This window comes from Strix uralensis, chromosome 17 (assembly GCF_047716275.1).
Source record: "Strix uralensis isolate ZFMK-TIS-50842 chromosome 17, bStrUra1, whole genome shotgun sequence".
NCBI lineage: Eukaryota > Metazoa > Chordata > Aves > Strigiformes > Strigidae > Strix > Strix uralensis.
The window spans coordinates 8488050-8511869 of record NC_133988.1 but is presented as its reverse complement, the minus strand read 5'-3'; the positions used below and the strand labels follow the sequence as shown (position 1 = coordinate 8511869).

At 37.8% G+C, this 23820-nt stretch overlaps 2 protein-coding genes across 4 annotated transcripts in view; both read right to left on the bottom strand.

The window, feature by feature from the left end:
* Positions 1-1601, bottom strand: part of SEPTIN5 (septin 5) — a 60648-nt gene extending 59047 nt beyond the window's left edge. The window contains exon 1 of the mRNA XM_074886962.1: positions 1515-1601. Coding sequence (XP_074743063.1) covers positions 1515-1547 — 33 coding nt within the window. The 5' untranslated portion in view covers positions 1548-1601. The remainder of the gene's footprint in view (positions 1-1514) is intronic.
* The window catches only part of LOC141951129 (septin-2), a 41895-nt gene that overhangs the window by 7506 nt on the left and 10569 nt on the right, over positions 1-23820 (bottom strand). For all 3 annotated transcript variants that reach the window (XM_074886966.1, XM_074886965.1, XM_074886967.1), the window contains exons 6-12: positions 20153-20287; positions 19560-19677; positions 11852-11953; positions 10891-11036; positions 9771-9854; positions 8711-8768; positions 1515-1608 (exon numbers count right to left, since the gene is read on the bottom strand). In XM_074886966.1, the coding sequence (XP_074743067.1) occupies positions 1540-1608; positions 8711-8768; positions 9771-9854; positions 10891-11036; positions 11852-11953; positions 19560-19677; positions 20153-20287 (712 nt within the window). In that variant the 3' untranslated portion in view covers positions 1515-1539. The remainder of the gene's footprint in view (positions 1-1514; positions 1609-8710; positions 8769-9770; positions 9855-10890; positions 11037-11851; positions 11954-19559; positions 19678-20152; positions 20288-23820) is intronic.

Here is a 23820-nt window from a genome sequence, read left to right as displayed (position 1 = left end):
TCTTGCCAGAAACTGTGAAACACTGGGAATCTGGTGCTATTACTGGCTAACCATTAGTGGGAATACTGCATCCTATTAGCCCTCAGATACTGATTTCACAGCAAATCCAGTATCTAGGAACCAAAGAAAGAACTCTGAATATTTGCCATCCTGTGCTCTGCAAGCAACAACTACGGACAAGCCTATTAGATTTAGGGTGGTTTTTTTTTCTTACCCAGTGTCAGTGTAAAGGATACCATGTGATCAAATGTGACTGGTAAGCTGCACAAAGAATTGAACTCCTTTGCAAAAAACAGTAATAATAATTTACACTACATAAGGTTTCCTGCATCAAACAGCCATTTTCAAAAGCAGTCAGAGCTTGGCCGTATGATAACAGAGTCACCATGAAAACTTGGTACCTTCAGTTCAGACTACAATATTTAACAGGCTGCATAATTACCAGCTCCTGCCTGAGGAAGTGAGAGCTTTGAGAGACACTGCTATCACATACACATGGTCAGCCATGAAATTATCCTCAGTGCTTAGATTTCCATCTCTGGGAAAAATATATCTTAGGATGGCAGTTGGAAGCGATGACGTGAAGATTCCTCTATCTGAAAGGCTTGGAATTGTGACAGTAAGAAACCTGAATATGAATTAGTTTTTTCCCCTTAACTACTTCACTCAAAGATCACAGTGCACATACCAGTAAAACCATCAACTTCTGCTTAAGTAGGAATCCAGTGAATAAGTTTATTCCTTAGGAGACTTTTTTTCTTCTTCTTCTGTTTGGTTTCTTTTCTGGTGTTTTTTTCTTTTTTTAATATAAACAGGAAGACTGAAGGTTCAAATAAAGGCAACAAAAAATCTCCTTATTTTAGGCTTGGAATGTTGGCAGCTGCCACAAGGTCATAAGGGATAACATAATCCATTTTATTCAAGCTTTACATTCCAGAAGACCAGCAATCACAACTGGAGTATTAAACTGAAGTATTAAGCAACAAGACTCCTCATATCCTTCTATTTTTTATTCTTGCATTTAAAAGAAAAATTATACCAGAAGAGCTGCATTCTGACAAAAACATGAATATTTCCTACAAGAATTTTTTTCTTCACTCGCTCTGATCCCACCTAATATATATAACATCAAGGGAGTCTGTATTCAGTACACGTAACCAGTTTGTCTAAAATTTCATTTGGTTCTTTGAAAAAACTGCTATAAAATTCAACAGCCTACATACCCTAAAATACCCTAACTTTTGTTTATATATAGTCAAATTAATTTTCTGAGCAGCTTGTGCTAAAAGAAACAAAGCCAGATGATCCAAAAATAAGACACCGAAGATAAGCATTTACAGGTCTTAAAAACAGCTGGAAAGGTAATATTTGCATAGATCTTTTCTTCTAGTCTACCCAGAACATCACTCAATTTTTTCTATAAGTACTGCAAAAGCAAGTCTAAAGTGCAAAATTAACAATAATCATTGTGAAAATCTTATGTAAGAAGAGTAAACAAGTCAGAAAAGTAATACCTGATGCATCCAGATGTTAAGCATCTTAATCATCACCAGGCTTCATCCTCATTTGGGCTTGCATCTGTGCAATCATCTCCTGCATGCGGCGCAGCTGTAAGAGAAAAACACCCACATGTTTAAGACAATTTCATGAGGAGTCCAAAAAGCAGGAAACTGTAAATCTTTGTTTCATGGTAGAACACCTACTGGCCTCTTTATAAATTGGAAACATTCTATTAATTCACATAACTGAATACTTTTGTTTTTCCCATCTCAGATTCTTTAATGCCTTACAAATCTTTTGTGAAAGTTAGATGTAAGACTATTTATAATGAAAATTAAGCAACAAAATCCAAATCTTTTGAAGATAGCTATGTTTGCAGAGCTGTGAATCAACATTTAATCTGCAATAAAGAAAACATGGCCCTTAGGTGTGTACAGAGATACAGTGCTTGAGTTACCCGAAGCAGCTTTGTTCCGATACAAGTGCTCAAAGCATAATATCATGTATGAATATTCATTCTGTGGCTAACCAGAGAACTCTGCAAATTTTTAGCAACAGTAACAGCTGAACATGAAGACAGAATTTTAAAACTACTTAAAAAAAACCCCAGAAAGATGTTTACAAAAGTTGGAAAGAGACTAAACATATTAAGCAACAATATTTTTACATCTAAACAATGACTCTTCCTGGAAATAACTGTTTTCTTAAGGCATTTTCTTATGACACTTGTAAGTTAATTTCCATCTCACAAAAGGCCAGTTATATATAATCCAATTTTTTTCCCCCAAAACACAACATTAATTTAAATAAATGTTCCTAAGAAAGAATAAGAAACACTAATACAGATTTTCAAAATGTATAGGCAAATACCTCATAGGCAAAAACCTAATTTGGTTTACAAATGACTAGGTATTTCCTTCCAGATGCAGGTGGGGAAGCTCACATATACAATTGCAAGTGCCCTGTCTTACAAACTGGAAAAGAAATAGGCTGCAATTTCCATGCACACTGTATAAAACACGAGTCCATCTCAAACTGGAAATCATGTAATAATCTGAGGCTTGTATAGCAAGTTTTCATTATTATAATTGTGCAGTTTTAATATATCCAGCTTTTTTCCCTTTAGAAAAAAGTAATTAGGGAATTGATTTCATTGGAGGAGGGAACCACTTCAACTCAAAAAGCACTATTTAAACAATTACACTGTATTTCCATCCAGTCAACCACATTAGCTACTGTGATAGCAGTTACTCCATCAGATTCAATACAAAAGAATCTGTGAAATTCTTGACTACAGGTATGTAGTGTTGAGCTGTTAGGGGGTTTTTTTGCTTCTTTGTTTTGTTTTAGGCATTTTTTGTTTTGTTTTTTAACAGAAAGAAACATCCCAGAACAGGGAAAAATTAACTGCAGATGCCTATATCACTTTTTCTTGCCTGGCCTCAGATACAGATTTGGGAAAGAGTAAGAAACTGAGAAGTAACTCAGAGTAACTAAAGAGTAAAAAACTGAGATTGCAGCATAGCCAGAGGTAACAGAGCTTGCCTAAAACTAGCTGGTTTATATACTGGTACTTTTCTTCTTGCAGCACAGGGTTCAGTAGAAACTAATTCAGGTTCCTGTGACTGCAGCACAGATGCACTCTGACAAAAGGAGACTCACACAGGATCAGCATGAAATACCGCCAAGTCTGTAATAATAATTATTATATACCCATCTACATCTTTCTGCTAAACACTTAAAACAAAAAGCTTCTGATCAAAAAGATAGCATAATGCAGCAGGAAGGAGGAAAAAAAGCAGAAAGACTCAGAAATTAGAGTTGCATTGATTCCATGGTCCAAGAAAAGAGAAAAGTTTCAAAGATTAACTTGTAAAAATGTAAGGCACCTGGTCTTTTGAACTGCCTCTCTGCAGATTTACCATCAGAATAGAACTAGCTTTTTGGAAGCTCGCCTACTTGAGCTTTCCCAAGAGCACTCCAAGCTGAGCCATGAAACATTCCCAAAATAGAAACCATTCAGTAATCACAGGGGAAGATACTGCTGCACATGTATTATGGTGATTGCTCAAACGCAGAATTCTGCTAATAGCCAACATCATATTTTAAGACTTAAATACAGCATTGAGTCTTGCATTTTCTTAACCTTAATTGATAAAAATATGCCCACACCACAAAAGAAATCAGATGTTGTATATGACTCAAATGTAAGGCAGGGCAAAAGCACTAGGAGACCTACTCTGCTCTAACATTAAGATTGTAAGAAGACTTTCCTTTTCCATTTTCATGTGGTGTTTGAGATCTACTGGTGAAGTGTTGGTATCATCCATTAGCTAAATAACACCAAGTTTCTGAAGCTATTTTAGCATAATTTGGTAGAAAAAAAGCCTTTCAGGCACAAAGCCTGTTAAAAAAAAAACTAGGCACATTGTTGTCCCCTATGGACATTATTATGTAAGAAGTCACTGAAATTTCCTTTTCATAAGAAAAGTTGGCCAAAAAAAAGGAAAATAAAAAAGGTACTCAAGCACACCTATCTTTTCCACTGCATCCTGGGCTACATCAGCATTTTGGTTTGGTTTTTGTTGAGCATTTGATATGCAAACAATCCAGAATGGTTGCTTTCTGCTGTAAAACTGGCTTCTCAAGAGCTCTAATCAAACTCACAACTATTGGTTTCATAACAGTATTCTTAGCCGACAGCCTATGAGCAAGGATAGATACCACAGACTAAAACCTGGCTACATAACTACAGGGCTAAAGTCAGAGGTAATAGCTGAACTTAGGGAGAATGCACACAAATATATTGGAGAGGAAATGGTTTGCACAGTAGGAATCCTGCCAGCTCAAGTGTAAAATTAAAATAAAAAAAGAAGAATCAAGCCGTATTGTACTTAAAGTGGTAACCGTATCAGTCTCTTCCACAATTCCTCTTCCAAGTAGAGGATGGGACACAAGGACCATTCCTACACATTACAAGGTAAAAACTACTCGTGTGTCTTCACCTTAACTAGACAACTGCACAGGCAGAAACAAGCTTTGCTGTTAATAGAGGTGAATGTAAAAGATCACACAAAAGACTGAAACTGATGCCATATCAACATCTGTGTTCCCTTCACTGTTGAGGATTGCAAGTATCAAGGGCATAAAATCTTGCTCAGTAGCAAACCCTCTCAGTTGTAAGAGCAGCATTAATATATTCTGCAGGGAACTTGTGTTCATCCCCTAAAGAAAGGATACTATAACATGATAGCATAGGGTTGATGCACACGATGAAAAGGAAGCTAGGAAACAATGATTGGAAATCTGTTAAATAATTCCTGTGAATTCCCAGATAACAAGAGTCAAAAGAGTGAGCTTAACCTTGGTATAAACTCCACCTAGTTTACTTAGGTCAGGACTAAAATTTAGTTCAAACTATCATGTAACTACTGGGTAGTGAGTACATACAACTACTGTAGCAACACAAAGGAAACAAACTTTTTAAAATGACCGTTAAGGTTACAGAGTTAAAAGTGAACCATACAGCTTCTTAATAGCTTCCATGCCATTAACAGAAGCCACAGATACACAGTTCTGCTTTACCTACAAGATTTCATCTGTTGTATGTTTTCCCCAGAATAACAAAAGTACCACTCCTATCTGAACAAGGTGAATGGCTTTTCAGCGACAACTGTACAGATATCACAGGAAAAGAAATGTTAAAAACTGAACAATATCTACTTCCCACTGACATGCTTCCCCTTCCCACACCAAGTATGATTATTTCTGCCCATGTCTCTCCATAAGAAAGTTCATAAAGGAAGAAGCTGCAAGAATAAGGCAAGATGGAAAACTGTAGACCATGGATTTTCTAGTACACCACGATGTTCCCATGACAGTTGCTGTTGGTTAAAAATACTTCCAATACCACAGAGTACAACTAATCTTGTTAACTGAAGACAAGAAAAATACTCCTGACAAAGTTACTATACTGGAAAAGGGGCTACCATTGAGATGTCTTTCACAGGACACACTGACATTATAAATAGCAGAAGTCACTATGGCCATAGCACTAAGTGGGCAGCAAGCATTGCTCCTTCAAAGAACTCAAAAGGACCAAAAAAACCCAATTACTTAAAAAAAAAAAAAAAAGGTTGTTCTTCATTCCAGCTCCCAAGGGATTCCCATTGCTAATTGCTTACTAAGGGTTTTCTTCTCATGATTTCTCCCAGGACTGAGACTACATCACTTCACAGAGAAAAGCTAAAGTATTTTGCGTAAAGAAGGCATGCCTCCCTCCCCCTGCACTAGGCAATAGCATTCCACAACACAACTTAAACCTTAGAGCTGTTTTTATTTCCCTCAGGTCTGCAGGCCTTCATCAGCAGTCATGCTGTCTCTCACATAGAAGTCTTCACCGTATCTTTCAAGAAAACACTTACACAAATACCTGCAATACCAGGCAGTTACCCACACACGTAAGCATTCATCACATCCTCACCTACCCACAGGGCTGCTGCTAGACTCTGGCCTGGCAGCCGCACCACTGCAGGCTGACCCCCACTGACTCCCATACTAAACCAGGGTTCTACATCTCGTCTGATAAGGGGTTAAACACATTCAGAAAGTTGAAGGATAGAGAGAAAACAATTTCAACATTGCATTTAATTCTACTATATTCAGCCTACTGCTGATCAACTCCACTGAAGACAGTGGACCAAAGGGATTTGCCCAAAGCCTAAGGGTAGCTCACTGGAAGGGGGGGGAGGAATATCAAGAGGAAGTTTGCTCCTTTATGTTTTCATGTAATCAAGGCCTTAACATTTTTCTGGAAGTATTGCCTCTCAAAACTTCGTAAGGTTTTTATTATAAGATATTTGCAGAGTGGGAAGAGTATGACACAACACTACAAACTCTCTTCAGTTTGTGCCCACAACATCAAAATAATCTGAACTGCAGCATATTTACTGTAAGGATACCTTTATTCTTATATTCACTTCCCAGCTCAGAAAAACAGGTCATCACTTGCAAATGAGCAAAAATCACAACCAGACTGAGCAATAAATCCAAAATGACAGATTAGCAATTCCAAATTGCTGATCTGGGGACCACATCCTTTGGCATAATAAAAGATCATTTAGCAAAAGTGATGCCTTGATAAAGATGATCCTGGCACTAGCCCAAGCATTCATTCCTTCCAAGGTTATATAAACCTCACAAAACTGTAAATAGAACTTCAAGCACCGTTACTGATGGGAATGGAAAACAGGAGGGGAAATGGATATTTGTTTTCTCTGCGAAGGCCATGGAATGCAAGCCCATTTCCTCTGTGCCTCTTTCTTCCCCAGATTTTTCCCAGTCTGAACCTTAGGGATGATATGGAGATGAAGGGACTTCATACCAGCTTATCTGCAGAAGATTCTGCAAAGCCTCTTGATCCCTTTGGCACAATAGAACCCAGAAGTTAAAAATCTATTTGTTTTTTCAAGTTCTAACCTAATCCTCTGCAACTTCAGCAGCAGTTATTCAGAGATGATTAGTCCCAGAGGAAACTTTCAAAGACTGTCCTCCAAAAAAATTAAGACTTTATCCGTTTAGCCATATTATATAAAAAACCCCATTACATACATATATATACACACTATACATACATTGACACAGAGTGGTCAGAATGGACCACATACAATAACGTGCCTGCCATATCAACAGTTTCCAGGGGAAGTGGTTATGGGAGAATTTTTTCAGACAGCCTTAAGACAAATAGTTCTACAAGGATCCCCAAGTTTCTACTTAACTACTAGACATGTACAATTTTGTAGTTCAAATAACAGGAGAAACAGTTATGACAAATTCTCTAAGTCTACTTCCTGGATCTTGGAAGCATTAAGGAAAAAAAAGAAAAAACAACTTCACAAAACATTTTCAAAAAACGCTCTTGACATTTCTGGCTATCAGCTGACAGTCTACTGCTGTTTTGCACACACATCAGTAAATGTGAGGTAGTTAATTTGCGTACAGAACACTTGCAGACGTTCCACTCTCGTAAGTGCACGGCCATCAGTGCGCTTATGTTGCTGAAATGAAGTTATACAGTGAAAGATGCAGCTCATTTAATCTCCAGTACTTCATGTTATTAACTACTAGTTATGGTGATAATCAGCTGCTTTTACATTTCCCTTTAGGAAAATTTTTTGTTATTTATGTCAACATGCCAGTGTTAGCCAATAGCTAACCCTGGTTGGCTATTTTTAAATATGGATGCTATAAATGAAAAAGCAAATGTACAGACCGAAGTAACTATATTTCAAAAATGTCCATGTATGGGAGTCTGAATCTTTCACCTCAGAAACACACAAAAACTGCTTGTAGTTTTTTTATTTCTTACTCCAAATCAGTGCATATACACATTGATCTTCTAAATCATGCCTTCCTGCATTTATGGACTTGGATCCAAGCTGAATTGGATAAAAGAAGGATAAACAGAAAAAACACTATCTTCCAATTGGCAGCAAGTCTTAAGTTTTCACAATGCAAGCAGTCATAAGCATTGGCAATGTACTACTTGAATTTAAATACCAGCGTAAAAATCTCTGAACCTTTAGAACTTTAGCATAAAAATGTTAAGTTGAAAGGCCTAGTAATAACTTGAAACCAGAGTAAGAAATCAGAGATCAAAACCACCAAATCCATAAATTGACTGGTACAACAGAAATACTGTAAATTTTGCTGCAAGTCAAGATTAAAAAACATACACATTAGTTATATCATGGGATTTTTAAGACTCAACAACCTTTTTCTACTCCATAGCCACAAGACATATGAAGAAATTAACTGGTAACATGCTTGTAGTAAGCCATGCACATCTGAAATGACATTAGACTGTCAGTTTACCCCAACATACTATGTTTAAAGCAGCATATGTAGCTGACAAACATAAATTGATTTCAATACTTAAAAAACAGCGACTATCCTTATGAAAAATTATCATACAAACTGAAGTGATAAATACCCTGCCTACAACCAAGAGTCCACATGCTACCTGCCGTGCACAGTATGCAAGTGACTATAAACAAAACACTGTCTTTGGGAAACTTGTATGTTCAGATTAGGTCTGTCATTTTTCACAACTCCAATCTTGCACTCCATAGGCAGTACCTGACCTAGAATACTGAAACTGTAACATAGCATGTTATATTAAAGAGCAACAGTTTTAGAAGTTCCCTCTTACCTCAGCTTCTTTCTGCTGGAGGATTCTATCCTTGTCTACTACTTCTTCTTCAACAGGCCTATTGAACAAAAAAAAAAACCAAACCCACATTCGTGGTATAAGACACAGAAGATCTCCAAGAACAGATTGAATTTCAGCTAATATAACAACAAAAAAGCCTACATGCTTCCACCCAGGGGAAATTAGGACATTATGCCCATGCTTTCCTTTTGTAAAATGCCATCTTTACCTCATAGACTCGTTATTCACTCTCCATTTCTTAAAATTTGATTTCTTAACTGTTGTGGGGATTTTTTTGCCATTTACTGTAATCAAGAGATTTCCTCCTCTATCTATTTGGTATGAAAATCAACCATTAAAAAGCTGTGTAGCCTATTTCCTTTCTTCCTTAAGATCAAAATGCTTGGCTGAATACTTAAAGAACAAGTGGAAACAAGAATAAGTTGCTGTCAAAAAAGATGCAGCACAGGTAGATGCGGATTTTTTGCATGAAGTTGCCAAGGACAGAAACCTCACCAAGAAAAAACAAACAACAAAAAAACCCCAAAACATGCACACACACACACCCCCAAACCACACACATTACCAAAAAAGATCGTTTGGTTTAAACTTCTCTCTCCAGCTATATGTGCAGGAGCATGAGAATAGCCACCACGGCAGCCCTGCAATAACTGGAGAAGCAACATCCTATCTAACCAAATAGGCTTGGGCCTATTTAAATATGCCCACTAGAGTTTAGACATCATTTAAAAGAGAAAAAAACAAAACAAAACAATCTATCTTGCTTGCAGCTCACCTCTTCATGCACATTCCAATTAAAAGCATAGAGAAAAGGGAATGGATACAAAACCAAGAACATCTGTCTCTAAGCACAGCCCTTCACTAGATACTACTCTTCCTCAGGAAGAGAGTTTCATACAAGTTTCAGTAACTCCATAGATTGAAATCTCATGAGAAATAATTAGTTACAGCTTAGTTAGGAGGAAGAGCAAGTCCAATGTCACAGGGGAAAAAAAAGAGACTCACAAGCAGCAGAGCCCAAAGGCACACACATACTTACTTGCCAGTTCGTTTTAGCCTCTCGGAACGGAAGTTCTCGTAGTGCAAGTCTTGGGTCACCTCCTGCAGGTCCTGCATGTGTGTTCTAGAACATGCAAAGGGCTATTGAGCACTTTGTCCTTCTTGTCAAAGGGAAGGAAAACATCCTTTTATCTTCTATTTTTGTTTTATATAATGATGTATTCACTGGAAAAATAAACCTTACGGACCAAGCCTGCCATAAAAGCTAGCCAGAACTCTGCTTTCATGTTTACTGGTCTTTAATTCATGCTTAAGTGCACTCTCACCAATATTCTTCAAAGACCCAAAGTATGCTGTCCTCCTCTTGTTCACTAACTACTTCACAGGAGTTGTTTATACCATTCTTTGCAGTGTTAAGAAACTTGTGAAGACAGTTATTCAGAAAGATACTTTAATTCCTACAGTATTTTTTGACTTTTAAGTGCTATTAAGTATAATTTGTAACTGAGAACTAGGTGGAGCTACTTGGCTCACATAACAGCTGACATTGCCTAACATTTTCCAATTGTCCAAAAAAAAAAAAAAAGGGGAAAAAAAATGCCTGTTACCAATGACCAGCAGAGGGCAATCCCTGCCCAGTAGAGACTGAAATCGGAAATGCACAACAGAATTCTAACAATAGCAAGACATCATTAAAAAAAAAAATCGCTTAAAACCATCTACACAGGCAGAACATCCGTATCAGCTAAAATCATAAAGGGGCGGGGTACTGTATTTAACATAGGCCTTCCTATACTGCCAAAAAACCTGAGCTTTACCTCGTCACAGTTTAATCAATCCCTTTGAGTAACATTTTAAAAGCCTCTGACCCACCCACTGCACTATAAGAAAACTTCAATTTTATATGTAAAGCTGTCAAATCAGTTCACATAAGGCGTAAGAAGTGTCACATATATCTGGCAATGTAAAATATAGAAGATATTTTCTGAAGTCAGAGATCTGAGGATTTCAGCAGCAAAACAAGCTGCAAGGGGGTAAAAAGTCATTATACCCTGCTATCAGAGCTACTGTTGAATTAAGGAGTTCATGTTCTTATAACTTTCTAGTCTTTGTATCAATTGTGTTACCACAGGAGATGGGATAATTTTACCACTACTCACACCAGCATTGTGCGCAGTTTAAGGAAATCATTGTGCTCTGGATTTTCAACTTCAACAACTCCCCAGGGATACAGACGGCCTCTGATTTTTTTCCCTTTCACCTCAATAAGTTGATTGGATCCAATAACAGCAAAGGGAATGCTAGCCTAGTTGAGACAGAGCAGAACAAGATACTGGTTTGATTTTTGAGCGGTTCTTTTTTTATGTGTTTTGTTTTTCCTTTTAAAGAAAGCACAGACTTTTAAGTAACAGACGGGAGAGGAGGAAGAAGAAATGCTGACAAATGCACTCTACTAAAATCCTTCCACATCAGAAAGCCAATAAATCCTACTCTACACAATGAAATCTCCCATTATTAACACCTGTAGTTTTGTTAGGATCAGTTTGTCTTAACAGAGGCACAAAAGGAAATGACGCTTTGCTTTAGGAACACTTGACTGTTGTTGAAGTACAGTTTGGGCATAATGTGTCATCTGATATAACATCATGCATGGAAAACGGCCAACAGAAACATACTTCAGATACAGATTAAAGTAGCTAGAGAGAGCATTTCAGATACACTCTTCAAGCACCTTTGAAAGTATCATAGCAGAAAGAGGAAGTGACCAGTAAAACCTTAATTATCTGCTCTAACAAGAGGAAAGTTGTTAATTAGTATAGCAACCATAACATGTGCACATTCTCTTTGCTTGCATGTTAAAAGGTTTGAGTCAGAAAACAGACTGCAAATCAAAGTTCTTCGTGAAGAGTTGCTTACATTTAAAAGAGAGAAGAAAGTCACTACACACTACATTTGGAATTCTGATGAAGCAGAGACTGGAATAAAAATTATTATAATTCAGACCCAACATTCAAAAAAGTTTGAATTTTCAACATGTTATAAAGGAATAAAGTACCTTTAAGCACACTGTAGGTTTGAAGAACTACTGCAGCAAAATAATAAATTAGGAGTGAAACTTGCCTTTAAAACTCTGGTTTGTTCTTTAAACTCCTCATCTTCATCAGAATCTGCATCAGGGAGCTGATAAATCCTAATGCCATGTTCAGAAATCTCATCCAGAACCTTAAGTTTACAAAAAAAAAAAAAAATTCTTATTTCATCGAAGAGATATTAAGTTAAAAATATATACAATTGATTTACTAGCCTGCACATCTAGAAAACTCAGGATGTTTTTCTGCTTTAAGTAGTTAACAATGCTTAGAAAAAAATCATTAGCAGAAATTGCCACTACTTATGCTTTGAGTTTAGGTACTGCTGAATTAGTTTATGTCCTAGAGACTATCTTACATGGCATTCATTTCATTCTGTCTATGAAGAAAAAAACCCCAGTATTTCTCAGTTTTTCTTCATTCAACAGAGACTTGAACCTCAAATCCATAAATATCCTGGAAAGAACAATACAAGGTATAAAAGCACTCAGCAAGCAACCTACATGTTTTGAGATATAAGAAAGGAATACTAAGTGGGAAATCAATCACATCCTTAAATTGAAGGAAGGAAGCCTACACTAGACCTGATCGGATTTTAAAGATTTTATTTTACTATTGCAAAAAAAGTACTTTAAAAACATCGCTGAGATTTGCTAACTACAGAGGTTCTTTTCTAAGAGCTACTAACAGGCATTTTAAAGAGTCAAAACATTTGCTGAGATTACCTCTGAATTAAACTGTTTGTAATCTATGATACAATCTGCAAAATCAGAAATGGCTAAACACGAACAGCAGCTCAACTGTCTGTCCACTCAGAGAAACAGACTCACTGACTAAACACATTTTGTGACATTCCTAATGTACATTTCTTTGCATATGCCCTTAACTAGCATATTTTTGTGCAGTGATACAGAAATAAAAATTTAAAATAAACATATCAAGATGCAATCAAGGCCTCCAATCTGTAGCTGTACTTGGGGAATAATCATCAGAATTAGAACACTATTTGCTACGAATATTAGCTGCATGACTAATAAAATATTTGCAATACAATGTACTCTTGAAGAACTTTTTGAAGACTAACAAATATACACCTGACCAAAGTGCCAAACAACACAGGCTTAAAGATTTTTTAAAAGGCACAAAAGATAAAAGCATTTTTAGAAAACATCGCTAGTAAATTGTTAAGAAAAGCACAACAGAATATTTACATAGAGCATAATACAGAAGCAGACAAAACCCAAGTGAAATTAATATGAAAAAATAAGTAAAAGCAATGAATTTGGATAAGGGATTAATTAGTTATGGCATCAAAACCATGCCAAAGTATATTTTCATGTATTTACAAAAACCTTAAGACAGTCTCTATTGTCTTTTGAATCAAAAAGACAAAAGCTTATTATCCCCTTAAACTGGAGACAGTTATTCAAAACTAAGAGAAAAACCATCCATAAACAGGTTATTTTTACTGTCACTAACATCTGAGATTAACATAAAAAATAGACTATCTGTATTCCTGTATACATTCTTTTCCTAATGAAATCACTGCAGGGGTAAGCAGCTAGCATAATTCCAGACCTTTGGCAGTTTCAAAAGGTGGTACAAGTCAATCCTTTCTCCAAAACTGAAGAAAATACTTCTACTGCCATACTGTTCAAAATATTTAAGTCAGAAATCCCATCAAATGCACCGGCAAGATTTTCTTTCACTAAAGAAAGTGTGGTGGTAGGAGGAGAGAATGAAGAATGCTGAGATTCCATAATAACTCTCTTTAAAGGGATCTTGGATGTCTCAGCATAAAAAGGTTAACTGTGCAAGCTTCCCTAGTGTTAGTGTTCCCTAACAAGTTGCAACTGTAACCCCACAACCGACACCTGAACCAAGCAGCAGTTCTACTGCAGTACTGAACTCTTCTAGTAGACAAGGTTTGGGTAAAATCAGTGGTGGGGGATGGGGGGTGTGAGGTACTCATAAAAGCATTCAGAAAAGCCTAGGTATAGACTTGTGTTGTCATTGCTACATATATAACTGGACATTAACAATACAAATACAACCAGACTTCAAATAGACAAGAAGTCTTAATGAGCCTTCTCATAGTATTGTTGGGTTCCTCGATCCTCTGTTGTGATGGCAACCAATAGCTACGGTATAAATAAAACTTGGCCAACCAGAGCTTGATTATCAAACAGCTGTTTAAAATAAAACAATCCTTCAGACCATTAGAAGAAGAACGACCATGTAGGAACCACAACTATTCCCATGACAGTGTTTTCCTGCCAGGTATACAAACATCCCCCCCCACACACACACGCGCACACTGAACGTTATGAGCCCCCACCTACACAGAGAGCAATATTTTTAAATGAAAAAAGGAATTTGGGAGTAAGTGTTGACAATAAGCAATTAACAGTTACAATCACACAATTACATTTATATCAATGCATGTTGTTACTGTTTTGCAAAATAGAAGATAACTAAACTGTCACCAAATGATAATAAAAGATACACAGCTGGGATAGCGGGACAGTGCTGCAGTGCGATGCCTTTAAGTAGCTGCATAAAACAAGAAAGCATGTTTAACCTGGCTGAGATCTTGAAGATAAAATGCAAGTGAAACAATAACGGGAAAGTCGACAACAAGGGGTGCTAGAATAATATATTACAGCTGTTAAACCTAGTGCTTTCCTGAAAGGAAAAAGAATTGCAATAAAAACAAACTGTATTTTATAGTCCTAACAATGAAGCAGCATTTTGCTTCTTCGAACCTGAATTTTATTGGCCTCAGAGGATTCTGTGTTCCTAAAGATTAGCCTTCCCATGGGAAATTAAAAAAAAAAGTCAAAATATTAGTTCCCCTCTCATGAAGTCATTCTTTTGAGCAGGTTTCCTTAGCAGCCTTGCATGGCACAGCTTGTGAAACTACCCTGCATTTCTTCCCACTCAAGAGTTTTTAAAAAACTAACTTTGAATTCCAGAAAGACCAAACAGGAATTACTCCAAGCTGGGTTTCCTTTTCAAGCACCACAAACTGATCTTGCTGCTTAGTCCAAAGCGGCAAAACAAAAACATTTTACTTTAGATTGATGGCCAAATGGCAGAAACATCTAAAAAAAATAAGACTTCAAGCTGCGTCATCAAAGCAGGATTTTGATTCTTATTCTTGATTAGAGATTCTGTTAGCCAAGATGCTTTGAGTTAGAACAATATACAGTAGCTAGACTTTCAAAGCTTTGGAATCACATTATACATTTGACTTAGTATAAACTCAGTTTGTAGAGTGACCTTTGCCAGCAGTACAAAAATAATTGAAGACTTGTTTACCTGTTTCCTAACCACTCCCTCAGACTACAGCATAAACACCATTCATCTTGTTATATTTGGCCAATGCATAAATGTGGTGTCCATATATTTAAGTCAAGATTGTTTTAAAGACTAGCTAGTTAAAAGCAACTTTGCTCTAACTAGAAAAAAACTAGACATGGATTAGCACTGAATATGGTCGAGAGGTTGCCTTTAAATTAATCTGTTCATTAAACTGGGATTCATCTACATCTTTCACAATAAACGTACATCATAAACACTCAATCTAACATCACTTACAGAATTGTACTGAAAAAAAGCGACTCCAAAGCCACACTGGGAAACACGTTTGCTTGCACTACTGCCATGTTTCAGCTACAATCCAGTGTTAACAATACACAGAAGCGAATGTCAAACAGCATGTGCACTATGCTATGCTTGACCCTAAGAGAGGCCAGCAAACAGCAGACAAAAGGAGCACAGAAGAGTCCCAAAACAATTACAGCAAGCACTAAAACCTGGTAAGAGTATGTTCCTCTTCATTACATCTTAGAACTGCTTTTGTGAAAGATGACTATAGCTAGAACCTATTTTATATTAGTTTATTTTATGTATTTGAACTAACAAAGAACATTCTGATTCCCAGTGAATTATACTGTAAGTTAATTAACATTCCACTTAAATCATATAATGGTTTGGGCTGGAAGGGACCTTAAAGATCATCTAGTTCTAATCCCCCGCCATGGGCAGGGACACCTTCCACTAGCCCAGGTTGCCCAAAGCCCTGTCCAACCTGGTTTTGAACACTGCCAGGGAGGGGGTAGCCACAGTCTCTCTGGGCAACCTGTGCCAGGGCCTCACCACCCTCACAGGAAAGAATTTCTTCCTTACATCTAGTCTAAATCTGTCCTCTTTCAGTTTAAAACCATTATCCCTCATCCTACCCCTACACCTCCCTATCTTTCCTGTAGCCCCTTTAAGTCCTAGAAGGCCACTAGAAGGGCTCCCCAGAGCCTTCTCTTCTCCAGGCTGAACACCCCCAACTCTCTCCGCCTGTCCTCACAGGGGAGCTGCTCCAGTCTCCAATCATCTTTGTTGCCTCCTGGGGACCTGCTCGAGCAGGTCCATGTCCTTCTGATGTTGGTGCCCCCAGAGCTGGACACAGGGCTCCAGGTGGGGTCTCATGAGAGTGGAGTAGAGGGGGAGAATCCCCTCCCTCGACCTGCTGGCCACACTTCTCTTGATGCAGCCCAGGACACGGTTGGCTTTCTGGGCTTGCGAGTGCACATTGCTGGCTCATAGGCAGTTTTCCACCCACTGGTACCCCCAAGTCCTTCTCTGCAGGGCTGCTCTCCATCCACTCCTCGCCCAGCCTGTGTTTGTGCTTTGGATTGCCCTGACCCATGGGCAGGACCTTGTACTTGGCCTTGTTGAACTTCATGAGGTTGGCACGGTCCCACCTCTCCAGCCTGTCCAGGTCCCTCTGGATGGCACATCCCTTCCCTCCAGCGTTGTCGACTGCACCACACAGCTCGGTGTCATCAGCAAACTTGCTGAGGGTGCACTCAAGTCCCACTGTCTGTGTCACCAACAAAGATGTTAAACAGCACCAGTTCCAACACCAACCCCTGAGGACACCACTCGTCACTGCTCTCCAGCTGGACATCGAGCCACTGACCCCAACTCTTTGAGTGTGACCATCCAGCCAATTCCTGATCCACCAAGTGGTCCATCCGTCACATCCATGTCTCTCCAATTTAGAGACAAGGATGTCATGTGGGACAGTGTCAGAAGCTTTGCACGAGTCCAGGTAGATGACGTCAGTTGCTCTTCCCTCATCCACCAACGCTGTAACCCTCTCATAGAAGGCCACCACATTTGTCAGGCACAATTTCCCCTTAGTGAAGCCATGTTGGCTGTCACCAATCACTTCCTTATTTTTCATGTACCCCAGCACAGTTTCCAGGAGGATCCACTCCACGATCTTGCCGGGCACAGAGGTGAGACTTGTTGGCCTGTAGTTCCCTGGATCTTCCTTTTTTCCCTTTTTAAGAGTGGGGGTTATGTTTCCCTTTTTCATTCAGCAGAGACTTTACCGAACTGCCACAACTTCTCAAACATGATGGATAGTGGCTTAGTTACTTCATCGAGCAGTTCCCCCAGGACCTGTGGATGCATCTCATCAGGTCCCATGGACTTGTGCACCTTCAGGTTCCTTAGATGGTATTAAACCTGATCTTCTCCTACAGTGGACACTTTCTCGTTCTCCCAGTCCCTGCCTTTACTTTCTGTTTCAAATCTTTCAACATCATTCTGCTACCAAATGCTGAACCAAAAAATAAGAACCTAAGCAAAATGAGCCCGAAGTACACTGCTGAAAGATTAAATACAGTTGCTTTTTATAAAGTAGCAGCTCCACAAACAATATTACTATCAGATAAAAATCCTTCATCAAGTCAGTACAGCCATAGAAAAAGAAAAACGATTAAACCAGCATAAGCAGCCACTCTGGCTTTGTTATTTCCCTGTGAGTTCTTTCAATTTGCCCACAGTACCTGTCATCTCCTCATAGCAGTTGTGGAAGAACAAAATAAAATCTCAAGGGCCTGGACAGAATTTCTCCCAGCAAGACCCAGCAGATCCTTTTTAACTCAATGAAGGAACATTTTTTTTTCTTCTCCCTTTCACCTAGTTCATCATAAAGCTGGTTACTTTTGTATAAATCCCTCTCCCCACCTTCAGTGAATGCTTATCTACATTGCAGACAAGGTTCAGACAGTCAGAACTGTCCCCACTTTAAACTTCCTCAGATGCAGAGGATTTATTCCATTTCTTGGGTAAGTTTTCTTATATCGCTGAGCTTTATACAAACACAACAGTAATGCCAGCAGTACCTCACCTTGCTAAACTGTAGTTGCTAACATGCCTAGACCATGGTCACACCTTTGATTGTGGCACTGGTTCACCCAAAAAAACCCCAAACAAATCCTCTGAATTCAGGTGAAGTTCGGCTAATGTAAGCATGATTTTAACTACACTATTTTCCCAGTTAAATAAAGCTGTACTCCCTCTTCAAGAAAACAGAAAAACACCCCATACAAAAGCCCTTGGAATAAAGATCCAATGACCATTCTAAAGGACTACTAGAAGCCAGAGGATCACAATCAAAACATTTATCACATCCTCCATGAAAATCAAAAAGTGGTAGTACAAAATGACATTAAGACATAATATAAAAGATTAAGATATAATCTTACCATGAAAAAAAGCTTGCATACTCTGGTGCAAAGCATAGACTGCATTTTAGAAGTACTAACTATCTCTATACCACTCAAGTCATAAGTTATTAAACTTGTAAAAATTCACATGCTTTATAGGGTTCAAATCTGTTATGCTTTACAAGCGAATGTACTGGGTTTGAGTCACTATAACCTGAAAAAAGCTTGTGATCTCAATAAATTTTACTGAGCCACCTCTCAGCATAATACAATCTCACCACCTACCCATTCCTCTCTTTAACAAGGTACATGAAGCCATTCTGAATCAAAGAGGATAAACTAGGGAAAATTAAATACGTACAGATTATTCTATGATGAGATAAAAGGGAAATTAGATTTAAGGTGAAAGACTTGTACAACCACAAATATTTATTCCTGTAGAATTCACTACAATGTCCTAGTTGGCAGAGGCTAGGAAAAGGTTTGGCAGAAAAAAAAAATTCAAGTAGATGTTCCAATGCAAAAAGATTTATTTTAGTACCACTGTCTGAAGGACTTTCTCTGTGCAATCCTGAGTATGTCCTGGTATTTTACATGAACAGATAGCCTAGTAGGAAAAACATGTAAAAGACAACATACATTTTTCGATAACAACTGAGCTACAAAAAGCATCCTGCTAATATATCAGCCCAACTGCCCTGCCTCTACATTATGGTTTTAGTTTGTATCATGGATGCACTTATTAAGAAAGTTTCCAATCACCTCAACTTAATCACATTCTGCTGTAAACCACACAGCACAGAGTAGGGAAACCAAGTTTCTTTTGGATGAAACTAAACTTAAAGATACACTCTCAGATCATATCTAATGTGCTCCCACCAATGGGCATTCAGTCCACTGGACTAAATGAGACCTAGTCTGAAACATCTACACTACGTGCATTTCAGGATGATTCGAGTCCTCGTTACAAACCGTTTTCCTCAGAACCGGCTCTGTCGGGGCGCACTGCTTGTCAAGATACATGAAGCCAACAATGGCCAGATTCTCAGCAAGTGTAATTGGTAAAGCACATCAGACTTCAGTGAAAATCTCCCACCTCGCACTTTCTGAAGATTAGGTCCTTAGTCAATATCATTCACCCCTCTTCAGTTTGAATTTACTTGATATTTGGCTTTAACACTGTATGGTTGCATGGTTCTCACGATCAAGTGTTAGACCTACTCTTCTCTTCAGCCTTTCTCTCTCCTTCAGCGTCAGTGTGTCAGCCTTGGCAATCACAGGGACAATGTTGACTTTTCCATGAAGAGCCTTCATGAATTCTACATCTAATGGTTTCAGCCTGCCAACAAGTAGAAAAAAGTAGGGGAAAAAAAGGGGTGGGTTTTTTTAATGTTGTTTTTGTTTGGTTTTGGTTTTTTAACAGATCAAATGTATTAAAAATTATTTATTTCAAATATCTACATAAATAGTATTTCCAGAATAAATTAAGTCAGAGCAATTGCTTATCAGCTTGGTTGTGTAAAGGCTGAATTGCAATTAAAATTGTCACTATAAGATAAACTAGATAAGCTCTTATGTTTCTGGGTGATAAACATTGTAATACTGATTGCTTCAAAACAATATTAAATGCCAAAAAGGAGACAAAGCAGAAAAGAGCATTAATCCCCAAGGACCATCTTAATCACATTGGCTAACTGACAGTGTGGGAAGTAACTCAATTAACTTTAATGTTAAGTTTCCAGTTTAAGTCATGAACAGACTTATGAACAAGACATAATGCCCTAAAATACAAGAGCTCAAGAGCTTTTTCTTACCCATGCCCAAAGGGAGAGATGAAGTAAAAACAGCAGTGGACTCTGTTGTCTATAATGTGGCGCCTGTTTAGACCGCTCTCATCATGAAGGTATCTTTCAAACTGGTTGTCAATGTACTGGATAATTGTTTTGAAGCTGGGGGGGTGGGGGAGGGAGAAGAAAGAGAGGCATCTTAGATCAGCTTTAAAAATAATAAAAAAATAATTATGAAAATATAAGAACAGGAGGAGAATTGCACTTTCATTAAGAACATTTCTCCTACAAAAATTCAACTTCCTAGCATTGTAGCTACTACTAAGGAAAAGTATTTTGATATCACAAAAAGATATTTTCCCAGCAACCACCAAGTGTCTATGCCTAGAGCTACTTTCAAGTGTTATACTGTACACTGAATCAAGTTCAAGTGCAAGCTCAGGAAAAAAGCACTCAGTGCTGAGACAACACAGACAGGAACAGAAGATTGAGGATTTTTCTCCTTTTTTTCTGGGGGTAGGGGGTGAGGATTTGTTTTTAAACCAGCTGACAAATGACATATCCCGGATATCCTCTTGATTCACAACCCTGACCCTAGAGCTAGGCTTCTACAGTTACCTATGAAAATTCTGGTATTCTAGTCTATTTGAATTAAGTACAAATACATCTGCAAGCATCACATGACTTATTAAGCTATTTTTGTTAACTTACAGAATCATTTTCTATTGGAAAAGAAAAATAATTCCTACTTAGTTCAAGGCAATTTAAAATATGCCCTACAAAAAAAGTAAAGGAACGCAAAATTTGATCACATAGATTAATCAGATACAAATAGCAGTGACTAGAGAGAGAAAAGAAAACACAATGCATTACTAAGAAGATTGTTTTAAGATATTCCAGAGCATGTAGACACCTGCAAACAACATTAATATAAAAGGACACTTTATATTAAGTACTTCAGGGGAAGGGAAATGAACACACTGATGAAGATAAGATTAGGCAGACGACTGTGTGTCATGAACATATCTTAAACTACTTGGGGAAAAACTGAGCAGAAAGCTTAACTTGAAAAACAGTATTTCTGTGGTTGAGAAAGTGCAAATTTGACTAGAGAAATTTAAGGAAGAAACACACAAAAAACACACAAAAAAAGAATTAGTAATCAGGAAAAAATGAACACACAGAAGCTCAACCCCTGGGCTGCATGGCTGTAATGAAGATAAGGAAAGAAAGTGACAAGAATGATGTAAGATATCCTGGAGGGAAATTTGATTTTCCAAAGTTGAGTAAGCATTTGGATCTAGGAGAAATAAATCTATAATAGAATATAAATACACATTTATATCTTTGCAAGATTTGTACCATTCTAAATCATAGTACAGAAGATGACACAGCAAGACATAGAATTTATTGGGTTTTGACCTTAGTGCTGCTCAAGTCTTTAAGAATTAGCATCTTAATACCTAAACATGTTGAAAAAGGAGAACATGGTTTACGTTTCTGTTGATCTTAGGTACTCTCCTCTTAGCTGGTGAAAGGTAACGAGTGTGAAGACATAGAAATATTAGGACAGAAACCAAGCACAAACAATGGGAAAGCAACTATCACACATTTCCCTGGCAATGTATTTAGTTTACGTGCAGTTTTCTAGCTGTAACTGCTATAATTTTCCTTATAAATATGGTGTTAGTGTCCTGTACCTTCTGACTTCCGGGAAACACCTGGCTTATACCACTGTGCTATCATTACTTAGGAGATAGCACATCCTGTATTATAACAGCAAACAACACAACCGTTGTATTTAAGCCCACTGGGGGAAAATGAACAATATTACCAAGCTGCCAAAAACACACAAAATACAACTTAACATAACCCAGTAGAAAAAGAAAGTTAGCAGCAGCCAGAAAGCAGTTATCAAAGAATGACCTGCAACACTGCAACCAAGATGAAATGAGGCATATGATGAGCAATATCTAACAAGTTAACCTGCAGACTGTTTGTGTCAAGTATCCTTTTGATGACAGATTTGATCCCAGATCTATGCATGAAGCAGCTTTTTTTCCCCTCCCCTCCTTGGACCCTTTCTCTTCTGTCTGATGAAATAGGTTACCTTAAGGACGTACTTCTCTCACAATCCCAATGTCCTTCCATGCATGGAAGAGCCATTCTATGCTTCCAACCTCCCACCATAAAGAATTTTGCTATTCTCCAAACACATGCCTAAGCTGATGTCAAGAGCATTCCTAAGTGTAGTTTAATTCTAGAATACAGATCTCCAGTTAGCACTAAAGCTTCACACAGAATCTAAAAAATTATCACTATGGTTAACTGTGGTTAGCATCCTCCTTTTCTCACAGTCTGTTTTAAGTACAACAGTATTTGGAAAACAAAAAATAATCAACTTTATACAACACATTCTCTAATAACTCATTTCCCAATCCAACATTGTTATTCTTCCAATGCAGGAGACCCACTGGACAAACTCCTGACAATTAATCCTTACTAGCACTTCTTCCGTGACAGAAAATACATAAAATTGACTCCAGCTTCCATCTCTAAAATAAAGCCCTTTCACCAATGCAAAGACAGAAACCAAAAGCCATCAGGAAACCTACTCAGGAGAAAGATATTTGAAACAGGATCAGAGATTGCTGCCTCCTAGAGACATTGTGCCAGTTTGATTTACTTCTGTTCAAAAATAACCTTAGTAAAATTCATCACCCTGAAGAACAGGTAGTCTGCACAAATTGCAGCTTTCCCAAAAAAAGTGCTTTATAAAACTTGGATCAAGATCAGCACCATCTATCGGTTAACCATAATTGCAGTAAATACTGCTGAACACAAACATAAGTTCAAGAACACGAACTTGCTGCTTCCTCTGAACTAACACGGAAGGAAGGTAGTTGCACTGGGTTAGTCTTGACTACAGTTTGAAACAAAGAGTCTATCCATCCAAGTCCCTATGACATCCTGTAAAGACTAACAGACTTAGTCAAAATGACATTTACCATGGCTCAAAGACTTCTTATATGACATTAAAAAAAAAAGGGACTAGAAAGAGACAATTAAAATTAACTGCATCTTTTAATTTTGTAGTATCTAAGTACTATTTGTTCCCATAATGTATTTTGATGATGAAGATCTGTCACAGAAAACTAAGTATAAACCAGTAAATTGTTCTACTGGGTCTGAATCATCATGGACTGACTCTATTTAGCAAGCCTCCAAAAAGAAAGGGGAAAAATCTGAACACGTAGGTCTCTAAGAAACATCTTAACAGAATAAACAAAGGGCATTAGAACACAATCAACAGGAAGAGCTCTATGTAACACAATACACACGCTGCAGAGCTCTTAGCTACAGCGGAAGGAAGCTCTAGTCAACAGTGCACAAAATAAGCAAGACCGTGCTGCAGTCCAGAAAGATGCCTTAGTGTTATTCTGAAAGTCCAATTATTTTTAACTTAATAAAGTACAAAAAGTGGGAGGTAAGTAAAAAAATCCCACTACTGCTTCACTTTCAAACTTTCATTTACTGTATTATATAACTTCACTGCCTTCACTTTTGCTGTTTTTCTACAGTACATCATAGAAAAAAGAAAAAACCATGTCTGATAACAATGTTCTTCAGAATACTCCAGACAACACAGCATTCTATCAAGATTACAAAACATTCCATTAGCATTATAGATGTTT